The sequence below is a fragment of the Erigeron canadensis genome, chromosome 1, assembly GCF_010389155.1.
Source record: "Erigeron canadensis isolate Cc75 chromosome 1, C_canadensis_v1, whole genome shotgun sequence".
Taxonomy (NCBI): Eukaryota; Viridiplantae; Streptophyta; class Magnoliopsida; order Asterales; family Asteraceae; genus Erigeron; species Erigeron canadensis.
The window spans coordinates 52,714,666-52,727,883 of record NC_057761.1 but is presented as its reverse complement, the minus strand read 5'-3'; the positions used below and the strand labels follow the sequence as shown (position 1 = coordinate 52,727,883).

The 13,218-nt window shown below is 33.9% G+C and overlaps 2 protein-coding genes across 8 annotated transcripts; both read right to left on the bottom strand.

Moving 5' to 3' along the window:
- Positions 1-3,003, bottom strand: LOC122584811 (coiled-coil domain-containing protein 93). Of its 4 annotated transcripts, none has more exons than XM_043756870.1 (10): positions 2,923-3,003; positions 2,768-2,821; positions 2,528-2,641; positions 2,179-2,358; positions 1,983-2,062; positions 1,746-1,785; positions 1,540-1,647; positions 1,331-1,408; positions 803-925; positions 1-267 (listed from the first exon to the last, which is right to left on the bottom strand). In XM_043756870.1, exons 2-10 carry the CDS (start codon positions 2,777-2,779, stop codon positions 211-213), a joined length of 792 nt encoding a protein of 263 aa, XP_043612805.1. In that variant the 5' UTR covers positions 2,780-2,821; positions 2,923-3,003; the 3' UTR covers positions 1-210. The 4 variants fall into 4 exon arrangements, with proteins under 4 accessions (XP_043612805.1, XP_043612807.1, XP_043612806.1 ...); XM_043756872.1 differs by having other exon boundaries at positions 2,528-2,632; XM_043756871.1 differs by lacking the exon at positions 2,923-3,003 and having other exon boundaries at positions 2,768-2,900.
- Positions 3,004-4,374: 1,371 nt separating this feature from the next.
- Positions 4,375-10,797, bottom strand: LOC122601250 (transcriptional corepressor LEUNIG). 4 transcript variants are annotated; one of them, XM_043774011.1, is made up of 18 exons: positions 10,570-10,797; positions 10,021-10,118; positions 9,581-9,690; positions 8,906-9,331; positions 8,711-8,802; positions 8,422-8,500; positions 7,277-7,352; positions 7,144-7,193; positions 6,750-7,046; positions 6,450-6,644; positions 6,123-6,353; positions 5,912-6,053; positions 5,690-5,799; positions 5,454-5,603; positions 5,196-5,351; positions 4,987-5,103; positions 4,695-4,901; positions 4,375-4,605 (listed from the first exon to the last, which is right to left on the bottom strand). In XM_043774011.1, exons 1-18 carry the CDS (start codon positions 10,599-10,601, stop codon positions 4,462-4,464), a joined length of 2,712 nt encoding a protein of 903 aa, XP_043629946.1. In that variant the 5' UTR covers positions 10,602-10,797; the 3' UTR covers positions 4,375-4,461. The 4 variants fall into 4 exon arrangements, with proteins under 4 accessions (XP_043629946.1, XP_043629954.1, XP_043629949.1 ...); XM_043774019.1 differs by having other exon boundaries at positions 5,912-6,029; positions 10,570-10,796; XM_043774014.1 differs by having other exon boundaries at positions 8,711-8,799; positions 10,570-10,796.
- Positions 10,798-13,218: the final 2,421 nt, after the last annotated feature.

Genomic DNA, 13,218 nt, shown 5'->3' with positions numbered 1-13,218 from the left:
TTTTTCAAAATGGTGACTTAAAAAACTATTTAAGGCTGGGTTGCTAAATACTAATCAAAATATACAGAAAGTTCAAGTAAAGCATAAAACAAAACCTCGTAAATATACAAAATAAGATACAGAACAGGTTCTCTGAAGTAGGGTTAGGCTTCAAGCTCCGCATTGGTTGGATACTTGGATCTTGTACCAATCTTTGCAAAGAGTTACAGTTCACATTTGAATGTCTAGAGTTTGATTCCGAAGTCTCTCATTCCTAGTGCATTCTTCCTAATATGAGTAAAAAATATAAGACAACGATGGTGACATAAGATTCTCTGACATTTGTCAACTTAGATGGACGTATAAATATGTAGTACACCCTATATATATCATCAAATTATGATGTAAACAGCTGCCATGTTATGTTATTATGCTAAGGTAAGTTTGATGGTTTACTTGGTAGACGAACAGATGATATATATTTACCCATATTAAAACAGTAGCATGATATTTGGCTCATGGTCAAATCCTTCGGTTTACTATACAAACACTTAATATTCATTGTGACAATGAAATACAAGTAGTAACATACATTGATGCTGAACAATTAAGCTCGCCATTATTCCAATTGAATAATGATGCTTGTCAACAGCATCAATATGCATGATACAATGTCTCATTAGGTTCAGTGCTTAGAGATTTTTTTATTTTTTTGTATGTTAAAGGGTAGATCAAGAATGTCTTGAAATAATTCTATTGTTATTTTAATTATCACTTTTAAGCTTCACTAGAATTGCAATGAAAATTTCATAGTTTCCCTTACTTGAAATGCCTTTAACAGAGCATAGCAACGCCTTTTCTCCAAGTTTGCTGCAGCAAGCTTTTTCTTCAAAGCTTCACAAGCTTTTTGCTCTGCTTGTAGTGTAAGTTGCACATTTTGAAGCTTCTGCACAAGAAATAAGTTTCCATATCTTCAAACTTTTTACAAATTGATGTGAATTCTTGTGGTTTCCTAGGAAACTTTGAAGACTACATAGTATGTAACAAAATACTCCATCTATCTCATGAAAATTGTGACAATTGATTAGCCCCATAGTTTTAGGAAAAATGTTCAATTATTTGTTGAATGCCTAAAATATCGTAAGACCATGACAGATTGACAAAATTTTGCAGACCCAAATCAGTAGTACAAGTTGATTTACAAAATAGTAGAAAAATCAAAATTTCATGATGCAAACTTCAAGCAGTATTAGATCTAGAATTACTAACGTGTTAAACTTCTAAATAAACTCATACATTCTATAATAAATAATAACATATCTGAAGACAACGGTCAAACTGTATTTATTACCTGTTGAATACTCTTTGAAATTCCCTCCAAGGAACTAGTCAATGTTACACGACCAGGACTGTTAAGCGCATCATGCAACTGTTTAAAGTTTGTGTACATAAAAAGCAAAGGAAATTACGACAGTGATAAAAAGGATTCATGCCTTATAATTTAGTATCATTCTATTTTAGTTAAAATTTATAGCTGAGATCAACATAGGTTTAATCTACCTGCGAACTCATAGAGTTTAACAAGGATGTTTCCTTTAGCATCAGATCTTTTATTTCCATCAACGCGTTATAGGTGGCATAGTATTTACGAGTTTGTCGAAGCCTCCTCTGACCAGAAGTAAGGATGAAATGATACAGGCTACTCAATGGACAATATACCAGAGAGAACTGATGTACTGATCAAATTGTGGCGAAATCTGATATACCTGGATGTGAGCATTAAGTTCTGAAAAACGACGTTCATACCTGAAACAGTGACATAATGCTTTTCACATTTAACAAAGATACATCATGTTTGCTTTTATTTTTTTCTTGATCTTACAAGGATGTTATATGTTAGAAAGATAATGCTGGTCTTATCTTATCTTCTTTTTACCGACTACCTAACTTGAACCATACAAATCTTAACCACTAGTGGAGGAAGATATTGAAAAGCAACTTACTGGACGAGTTCTGCTTGTGTTGGCACCTCATCACACTGGCGCTTCAATGATGTAATTTCCCTCAGCCTCAAAGCAAGATCCTACAAAGTTTCAACAAAACGTGAAACATTCACATTAAATCCACATAAATAAGTTCAACACACTCGGAGTTATATTTATACAACACAAATTTATAAATATATTCCGTTGTATATACCGTTTTGGCTAAATTCAGTCTCTCGAGAGCATTAGCCAATGACCGATCAACTACACGAGCATAACTCTCCCCATGATCATCACTCTCTACCATCTCGGCCAACTCGTTAACTTCCAACTGCAGTCTAGCACATTTTTCACTGTAATTTGATTCAATTTCCACTTCTTGCTTCTCAAGAACCTAAATAGCATTTTTCAAACATCAACACCTAATTTCTCTAAATGCAAAACCTAGTTATCCAAAAAACTGGCCTTAATACTAACACTTTGTTTACAATATATAATTATATATAATCAACTTATGTCTGCAGAATGGTAAGTTGAAGTTATAAGTCACGAAAAACGACAACCTTTAACGTCTCGAGGAGCGAAAGTAATCGGTGTACATTATCCGTAGCCTCCGCCTTCTCGGCTCGATATCTCAAATCATTAATCTTGTTCAAAGTTTCTGTAATCTGTTGGTCCTAACAAACACATTAAAAAAAAAAGAGAGAGAGAGAGAGAGAAAGAAAATTAAGCTTCTATATACGATTAAAAATGCATCCTTTAATCAAATCTAACAAACTTAATTAATTACTAAACTGATTCACCTTTTCTGACATTTCCTATCACTCAATAATATTTCTGTAAATTAAATCTTCAAGCTGCAAAGTTCAATATTACAAGTATATATAAAACAATCAATTATTTATAAATACTCACACATATACAGAAAATAAAATAAAAATAAATGGTGGTGGTTTACGGTGGCGGAGATTTCAAATTTAATTGTTCGTGTCGCCGGATTGTAGCAGGTTATGGATTACTTTTGTAAACAACACTTTACACCCCTATAGTATTTATAAAACACCTTTTTGTCTTTGCTGTTTTTATTTAGTATTGTTTTAGTTTCGTCAAAATTAGTCATTACGGTAAATTTAAGCGAATGGGTAAATGTATGAGATATTAACTGTTCAGTTTATGTCTGTTATTTGATAATTAACCATAACCTCAAAGTTATGTTTATTAAAATCTTATTTGTTATTTGATAATTAATTCACTTGCATTTAGACAGTGATAACAGCTAAGCTGATTGAATCACCCGCCGGCATAAGTTCGAATTTTGTCATATGCAAATTAGCCCCTAGCCCTCTATTAATCCTGGTTGTTATGGGAGCAAGGCAGGATTTCTCTCGCTGGGTGGTTGTGTTCTATTCGAAAGTGATCATTCCAATAGAATTCACTTGCATTATTCTGAATCATACATGAAATTCTTCCAATTTTATTGGTACTAAAGTTGACACTCAGCTTTCTCATTCGACAGTATGATTACACAAAGAAAATCTGATGAGATGTGTGCTTACATGGCGTGAAATAGTCCTCATAGAGTTTACAATTATATATCCTGAGTGTGTTCATACTAATCCAAGTAGTGTTTGTTCACTTGTTGCCATTTTAGGGTAATGGGGAACCTTAGCCCCGGCATCATACCCATCGACCCATCCCGTATGAGCCATATGATGCCGGTAAAATACCTCCATCCTAATCCCCACATAATTTGGGCACCCCGAAGGATCGAACCCGCGTATTTAAACTTCACATATGGGTTTAGGCTTCATTGGTAACGGGTACCTTAAAGGAATTATTTTTTGTTCTCAACGGGGATCGAACTTGAAATCTTAAGGTCATCAAATGTTTGCGTTATCACTACGCTAATTCCTTGTTGCCATTTTTCTATTAATGGAAATCGCTTGCTAGCGATAATCAATCATGACGAAACAGTAAAATACCAAAAACAACTTTCTTTTAATTTTGGTAAACCAGTTATCCAAAATTATCAGTGGTATTTGTAATTTCATCATAAAAAGGGGCAACCAAGTTGGCTATAATAACTGCATACTCTAATTAAAGCGGCGTAATCTGGTGTTAAAGACTTGAGACGCAATCCCTCCCAGTGAGACATGTTAACTTTTACTTTTCATAATTTTACCTCGTTCAAGTCGGTACATTGACGGACCAAATTGACGAAGGACCATCAACCCGGGTACTTATCCGGCGTTTTCAGTATTTTAATGCCTTTCTAGAATCACAAGACGTGTTTTTTCAACGTGTGTAGAATCTAGTAGCAGAGGTCATTGATGTTGATATACTGCATTTTTTATGTCAGTATGTCATAGGAATTGGCATCTTTTGGTACTAAATTTCAAGTTTCCACCAGTTAAGGGAAAAAAGAGGAAGAAAACATAGATTCAAGCAGGGTACAATACAGATCATACAACATGTTTGTTTTGCGTTTACAAATTGTTCACTTCCATAGTTTAACAATTTTATCATGGCTAGCCGAGGCTACCAAACCTGTACTAGTAGACAATGCCAAACCCGCAATCAATCCTTCATGAGCCGATAAAGTCATTGTTTTGTTCTCCGACATGTTCCATAGCTCCAAAGACTGCATTCACATATCACAATTCAAATGTAAATAGACCGACATTTGCATCATTTTGAAATGTTACGTTATGAAAAAGAGTGATAACTTGCCTGATAACATCCAATGACCAACAATGAAGCATAGCTAGGATGGAAAACGCACGAGTGAAACTTATTGCCATTACAGCTAAGATCATGGACACACTCCCCTTCATTTCCTGCCGTAAGAGACCACACTCGAACAGAGTCTTCACTAACTGATGCCAAATACTCACCACTCGGGTCCCAGCAAACAGAATTAATAGGTTTTGTATGCCCCTATATTATCAATTACATTACACAATGCACCCTCGGATATGATAAATGAACAATATGAGTAAAAATGAAAAAAGTTGAAACTAACAGGTAGTGTATATCGAACAGCTTGAGTTTCGACATCTAGTATAGATACAATGTTTTCTGCAGCTGCTGCAAGAAATCTTCCATGGCGTGGCTGGAATCTCACCTGTGCCGTTGCTCCCTGATGAACCAAAATACACAAACTTCAATTAATAAATAATAAATGATTGCAATAAATAGAATTGCATATTTTTCTTTCATCGCCATTCATACCTTGAACACACGAGCACAGCTACCGTTATTTACGCTCCAATATCGTATCTCCCCATCCCCGTCACACGAACATATGAGGTCGTCTTTATTTGGATGGAAATCCAGTGACATCACTGAAGCAGAATGCCCCATAAAGGTACGGAGAGAAAAGCCAGGCTGTGAGTCAAAGTCATAACTTAGATTAATTAGCCATAAAGCAAATCAACATGCGATCTTTAAACGCAAAACATAAATTCAAGGACAACTAGATCAACTAACATTGTCAGCATCCCAAACACGGACTGTTTTATCAAAGGATGATGTGGCAAGGCGTGGCATGCTTGGGCTGAAACGCACATCTGTGATCATTGATGTATGCTCTTCAAGAGTCGTCTTTGGCTTTAAAGAATCTGTGTACCATAGTACAGCCTGCATTACAATCCACATGAATTAATACCAGTAAGATAGCACTCACAATTTTGTAATTTCAGATTACAAGTCTTCCAAAAAGTTACCTTCTTGTCATGTCCGCCACTAGCAAGCAATTTACCGTCTGGCGAGAAATGGCAACAAACAACCTTGCTTTGACTAGCACGAACAGAATTGACCTCCGTAAATGTAAATCCTGACATCAGAAAAAGCTTAAAGTCAAAAGAGAAAGCTGACATGTCATCTTTAACCACATATCATATAGAGTCAAAATTAGCACCGCGTTACAGGCCAAAAGGTATACAAACCTTTGCTCACATCCATACAGCGACCAACCGTATCTCTCATATCCGTATCATCGTGAGATAAAAAAGACTCGACATTATCATCAAGAGATCCATCTTCCACAAAACGATCCATGTCAGCCTGCACAATGTCCTTGTCATCCCACTGCAAGACTAATCAATTTAAAAACTAAAAAGATCACACCGACTTACATACGACACACACTTCACTCACCAATTGATTTGATGGAGATGTAAGAGTTGCCGGCCCATCAGGTCGAAACATCATTAACGGCTTCGAAGAGTTGTCATTATGTGGTAAAGCAGGCATGGAGATCACATCTCCAGGTGTATGAGTTGATGGAGTTGAGGGTGCTGAGCTTGGCGATGGTCCAGCCGTGTTAGCTGTTCCAGAACTGTTGGCAGGTCCTGAAGATGACACGGGCTGCTTTCTTTTTCTTCCAGCCTGGCATTTTGAAAACCTTATAAGACATTAGAATCTATAACCCATGTTAAGATTTGAAAACCCAATTAACTAGAATAAGGGTAAAGTTGACCCGACCTGATCGTTTCCTCTAAACGAGTTTGACATGCTCCCGTCACCAACACTACTTGCACCCACAATTTTTTCTTGCTGAAGATTGAGATTTGAGTTTTGGGGTGGTGGGGCAGAAAGAGAATGATGAATCTGTTGCTGTTGTTGATTACCATTTTGTTGCTGCTGCTGTTGCTGTTGTTGTATCTGTGCCATTTTTAACTAAAAAAGGAAATAAATAGATTAACTTAGCATCACCCGTGTTCATGACTATCAAGAAGATAACAACTTCGTATGAAAATTAAAAAGTAAAGGAAAAAAGAAAACCTTGAGCATCATATCAGGATCTCCACGAGGTAAAACGCCCATTGGGGATCCAACATTTGGTATATCACCAACAGAACTAGAAAGGCCGTCTTTGCCCATACTCATGCTGCGGTTATTAAGGAGCATTCTTAGCCGTCTGCTTTCATCGTTGGACGATTGCGATGTCATGTTTTGTTGTGCTAACAGGAGTTGTTGTTGATGTTGTGGTGACATCATCTGTAGCTGATGGAACGGCTGGGAACCTTGCATGAAAGACTTCTGCTGTTGCATTAGACCAGATCTTAACTGATCTAATCCCTGTCGATTACCATCATCACAAGTAATATAAATGTATAATTCCATAAGTAGTGAATGGTAGACGGGCTAAATGCAGATAATTAAATAAGATACTTACTGTGAGAGGCCATCCTTTTAATGTCAAATTGTTACTGCCTTGATTTGATCCTACATAAAACGGATGTCGTTACATGAAGTTCTCAATAACTATACAGTGAATGATACAAGATATGATATAGTCAGCACATTACCAGGAATTCCAATCAATGATACTTCAGGACCCGCAGCTCTAGGATTCAACATTGGATTCATCTCCGTTTTTATTTCCTATTCATGTTTATGAGAAGCAGAAGATAAGGAATCATCACATATGACTTCAATATTCAAAAGTATATAGTGAAATTTTGCTCCCCTTATTTGGAAAAATATACTACGGTAGATACTCAATGTTCTGACTTCTGAACTATAATCACCTCCCCAACAAGGGTTTAGGGGATTATCATAGTTTTTACGCAATAAGGGCATGTTTACTTTTTTTTGTCATCAAGTCCTGTAGGGTGTATGCAGTAAGTTGTGAATAAATCAATAGTGGTTAACTTTTATGCTGAATGAATGGTCTGATAAAAATATATGACCAATTTACACTTTTCTATATATCAAAATGTTTCTTTTTGTAATCAATATATACTATATCATTCATATCAAAAATAAAGTTACAATCAATTTAAGCTAATTCAATCAAATGAAATTAAACTCAACAAATAGTCAAGTCACTTCCATGTTTAAATAATTCGTTTGCTGGCACAAGATGTAAATCAAATCAAAAGTAAGAATCCTAAGTACACAAATAAAATAGTTGCCTAAATCAATTCTTAGCCTAAATGTTTTGCATATCATACTAGCGGATTTTTGAACAACCTACATGATTTTCAAGGATAAGCTGCTACAGCTGAAAGGGGTTCGCAAGTTTTTTGATAAGAAAAACTTCAAGAATTCATTTGTAAGTATTTCTTGACTTAGAATCTAGATCTACATGCAAAATTAAAAGTAGGAATGAATAAATATAATAGATTAAGAAGAGAATAATGGTTAGTGCTTTTATGTGCATAAATGAAACTTTGAAAAAGAAATATATAGTCGGATTTGGAAATGGAAGGCCGAACGTGAAGAGCAACCATTTCCTAGCTGCCCATAAATTCATGTGCTCGGCTCAGTTTAGAAATTAAGTCCTAAGTAAACACCCCATATGGCTGACCATTCTCTCTAGACTATTCAGTCCATTAAGTCATACATAAACAATCCCTAAGTTAAAAATTTTTTGTCACAGTTGTAAATCTTGGTATTAGAACCTTTGAACCCAATAGTCAACCGTCTCATAAGAACAATGAGTACTCACCGGTGTAGAGCCTGGAAGTTGTTGGTTCCGACCTTGGACTTGAGGTGACATGCTCCCAGCTGTACCATGCAGCACTTGCCTGAAAAAGCGCAAGGAATTTTAAGTATCGGTTCTATTAAAATATAAGGATGTTATAATAAGTTTTAAATACATGCAAATCCTGAATTCAGCGAAAAGTCCCCGCTACAATTTTAAAAAATTTGATACTTCATAAATATGAAAAGCTTTAATTTTAAATGTTCGGGAATCCTGGTTAATAAAAATCCACAAGAACCATATGAAACATTACCCTGAAGGTTGACCGGCAGCAGCAGCAGCAGATTTCAATATTGATGCTTGGTTCGGATCTAAAAGTTGACCAACATTATCACCATACCTCTGCTAAGAATATCAAATGAAACATTCATATCAGTATATTTCTAGAATTTCAAGATTGTACTCACAAGGTTGGCCATTTGACTTCTAAAATATTAAGCCAATTTACCTTCATAGTTGCTTCATCTAAAGAATCCCTTGGAAGCGGCACTTTCAATTTCTCCTCATACATTTTTGTAGCAATAGCATTAACTCCAGGGTTTCTCATAAGAGGATCATTTCCGACATGCCTGTTTGATGCTCCATTCAGGAGGTGTGCCCCGTCTCTCCGTTGTTGTTGTTGTTGTTGTTGATGCTGCTGTTGCACTTGTTGCTGTTGTTGCTGTTGCTGCTGTTGTTGCACTTGTTGTTGTTGTTGCTGCTGCTGCTGCTGTTGTTGCTGTTGCTGTTGAGCCTGACGTTGTAGCATAAGCTGTTGCATTTGCATTTGCTGGTGTTGCTGCTGCTGCTGCTGTTGTTGTTGTTGTTGTTGTGGATGAGGTGTTTGTTGTGTCTGCTGCTGTTGTTGCTGCTCCCGTGCTTTGATTAACTGAGTCTGCAATTTTATATAAATATTATGTGTATATATGTATGTTTTCATATATGTAAAAGTAAGGTGAATGGCTATAAATGCATCTTGGCATGGCCAGGAAGAAGTCCAGCACAGCCACGAGAATACCAATTAGGCTGCAACATTAGAGCCAAACACTTGACTCTCCCCATGTAGCCTGAACAGGGATCTGGGATCCCTCTTCCGTTTATATGTGTATAAATAAGTACATATGTATATAGGCACCAAGCTAACCTCAATGTAAGAGGCTGCAACTTCCGAGTGTTTTTCGTTAGTCCTTGCTATAAAGATATCCCAAAAAACCGACCACCATTCGAACAGAAAGCCACCAGGTGCATCGATAGCTGTAAAATTTCTCAGAAATTAAACAAAAAAATTCCTGGTCCTAAATTTAGAGTTTAAACAAAAAAAAAATGTATAACTATATGTCAAATATTTGAATAATTCAACAAAAAAATAAAGTATTTAGAGTTTTAATTATATATATATTTTTTTAAAAAGATTCTACCCTAAGGGATATATGTTTAACATGCATTAAAGTAATCAAACTGTTACACATCAATATAATTATGTGAAAACATATATAACATTTTTTTTTAGAACGGCAATTAGGCATATATAACATTTAACTTCGTGTTAACCATAGCCCTTAGCAAAATCCAAAAAAAACTTACCAACTGGGTCAGAAGAGACTTTTCCTTCAGCTTGAAATGCCTGAGCAGAAGCCTTTAAATCCCTTTTTACTAAGTAGTCGTGTATATAAACATCTAACCTGTTATAACAAATGATACCATAATTAAAGTTTAAAACTTTATAGATAAAAACAACAAATTTAACACCTAAATAAGGGGATCTTCCTCTAAAATCAATCTAATTAATAAAGCTTTACACAAATATAGCTTAAATATACACCAAATGGCCCCAAAAAAAAAGACTAAAAAATCCAATTCCAAAATATCCATATCAAGGAAGACTAAATTAGTACAAACATAGCTTAAGAAATAAATTAAATTAATAAATTACTAGTTACAATTGAAAAACTTTTGAAACCCTAATAAAACAAGAAGTGTGATAAAACAAAATAATAATAACCAAAATTGGATTTCTTTTTCTTTATACAAAAAGCAAATAATATAAAAGGCAAGAAAAGCATAAATCTAGCATAAACCCATGAATATAACACAAACAGTTAAAAAGATTAAAACTTTATGAAATAAACTTACATTTTATCAGCTTCCCAGTGAGTCTGAGACATTTTTTTTTATTGAAGAACAGTATATTCAAGAACCAAGAAAAGAGTTAGATCTTTTTCATGTAATAAGTTAAGATACCAAACAAGGGTTTTGCTTGGTGGGTAAAACCCTGCAAGTAATTGATGTAACAAAATCAAGAATATTTATTGAAGTTTGAAAAAGAAAGAAGATCTTTCGAGGAAGAAAGAGATAGAGAGAGAGAGAGAGAGAAAAAAAAGAGAAGAAGTGAAAAAGAATCTATAGAAAATCAATATCTCATGGTAATATTTAAGATATGGTTCTAAAGATATCGATTTTATTACAATCTATACTAATCTTAATACCCAACGACACTTTATTTAATGATAATTTTTAAGATTATGAAAGAAAACCTATGATAACATGAAAAATTATTTCTTTCATATATATATTAAAAAAACTACTTTTTTGACCTTATATTAAAGTACACGATTTCTACCGCTATAACCCATGATTTTGTCCATTAAAAAAATCATCATATATAACATAAATGATTTAAAAAATTTATATAATAATATTAAACTATAAACTTTTAATGAATATGGTTATACACATTAAGGATTTTAATTATTACACATATAAAAATTTATTTGTTTTACATAAGGTGTTGAGTTCGTTTACAAGGATGGTCAGTCTCGGAGTTTTTCTCTCTAATATTTATAACGGTCATCATTAACATCTCGTTATATACGATATGTATGAAACTTCATGATTACATAATGGAGTTTTCTTAATATTGTATCCCATATGAAAGTTCGTGAAAAAAATGAACTTTGGATGCAATTATGTAAGGATAAAACTAACAGTATGTTAGATAATATTGTGGCACTAAATTATACTTTTATGTACATTTTCTTATGAATCAATTTACTCCCACAAATATATAAATGTCGATCGACTCAAAATACATTATTAGCTGGTGTTAGAAAGCATTTGATTCAGTATAATATAATTTACTCTCTAATGATACAATCCTTTTGATATTAAGTTTTTATCACAATTATTACATACAATTTCAATTTTCTTATGATTAAAAATAAAATAGCACAAACGAACAAAGAGACATCATTTGGTAATTGGTACTCTGGTAGTCGTGATAGCTTTATGGCCCAGCCCAATTTAAATGGATTGGCCTATAGTACTATAGAACTATAGTCAACGACGCAAACATTCTTTTTTCTCATGATCAACATATACGTACTCTAGCAAAATATTGTATTTTTTAAAAAAACAATTATCAACCGATATAAAATTTTGTTAACTATAGCCGTGAATCGTAATAATTGGCAAAATCCACTATACCCTATTAACCTATTAAACACATTGTGAATCTTACATCTTAAAGTTTTTCTTATAGTATTCATGGCAACAAAGTATAAAATTTATATTTTACAGTTTAACATACATCTTTACTAAATAAAAAAGTAAAGTAATTAATAACTAATATCATTTTTAATGGATTTTGAGTCCTAATGTCTTAATGTTGTACGAGAAAGTTAAAATGTAAACAACTTTACCTCTATCTAAGTAAATAGACTACCTTCAAATTATACGTATATTTCTATACTTCTTTATAAGAATTATAGACTTATTATGTTTTAGAAAAAATTTATAAGAAAGTTACATTGAAAATGACCCTAATTGTCTTTAATGAACCTATTTTAATGGAAAGACTTATTAGAAAAATACCCAAATTGTTATAAATGAAAAAAACTTACATCCTAGATTCTAATCTTACTAATTTACACTCGACACTGTCACTACTACCAATAGTCGTTGTCATCAACATCTGTCGCCCTCACCACCAGAGCGTCACCGTCACCACCACTTTCACATTGTGCGGGTGCCGTGCTAATTGTCTATAAAATTTATAGAAGAGAGTTGAAAAATACTATATATTGCCTCTTAACAATCACTTTATTTTTTCATCTCTACCTATATTCAATGATTTTAATGAAATAATTTAAAACTGTTATATACAAATATATATATCATGTGTGTTTACTATTATACCCTTGTAATAGTCTATATAAGGGGCTTAACCCTAACCCTTGTAATACATATACAATACACAATTCTCTCTGCCTCCATCTTCTTCCTTTTATCTTCTATTATTATTGTTAATTGTTGTTATCATTGTTGATCAAAGATCGTTATTTCTAACAACAACATAAATTCATTAACCCATAAAATAATTACATTAGCTCCTTTTAAAATCAAATGTTTACATAAATTCATTAACCCATAAATTCATTTTATGTTTTACAACACTAGAAGGGTGCCCGCACAATGCAGCGGCAATTGTGGTGGCGGTGACCGGTGGTTTGCTCTATTTCAAGAAACAAAAGAAAAGACATGAAATTTATGAGCTAATCAAAGAAATGGTCTATGCCATCCAAAAATGAGAACTGTTTAATAGAATGCATGTATACATTCGGCCATCTAGAACCTAACAGGACTCGATAGTAAAGATAACGGTGACCAAAGGATTTAAACAAATAAAGCTAATGATGGCCTCTATCCCATTCTTCACGTATACCACAACCCTATTTCTTCCTGTATTCCTTGTACTTGTCATTATAAAGTATAAACACATACCAT

Excerpts from the sequence above, each read along its gene's own strand:
- LOC122584811 (XM_043756870.1), bottom strand. Across the intron at positions 1,409-1,539 it reads TAAACTCTATGAGTTCGCAG|TTGCATGATGCGCTTAACAG; the intron begins GTAGATTAAACC and ends AACTTTAAACAG. Across the intron at positions 268-802 it reads CTCTGTTAAAGGCATTTCAA|GAAGAATGCACTAGGAATGA; the intron begins GTAAGGGAAACT and ends TACTCATATTAG.
- LOC122601250 (XM_043774011.1), bottom strand. The coding sequence starts at position 10,601 with ATGTCTCAGACTCACTGGGAAGCTGATAAAAT. Across the intron at positions 10,119-10,569 it reads CACTGGGAAGCTGATAAAAT|GTTAGATGTTTATATACACG; the intron begins GTAAGTTTATTT and ends TTGTTATAACAG. Across the intron at positions 4,606-4,694 it reads TGGTCATTGGATGTTATCAG|TCTTTGGAGCTATGGAACAT; the intron begins GCAAGTTATCAC and ends ATGTGAATGCAG.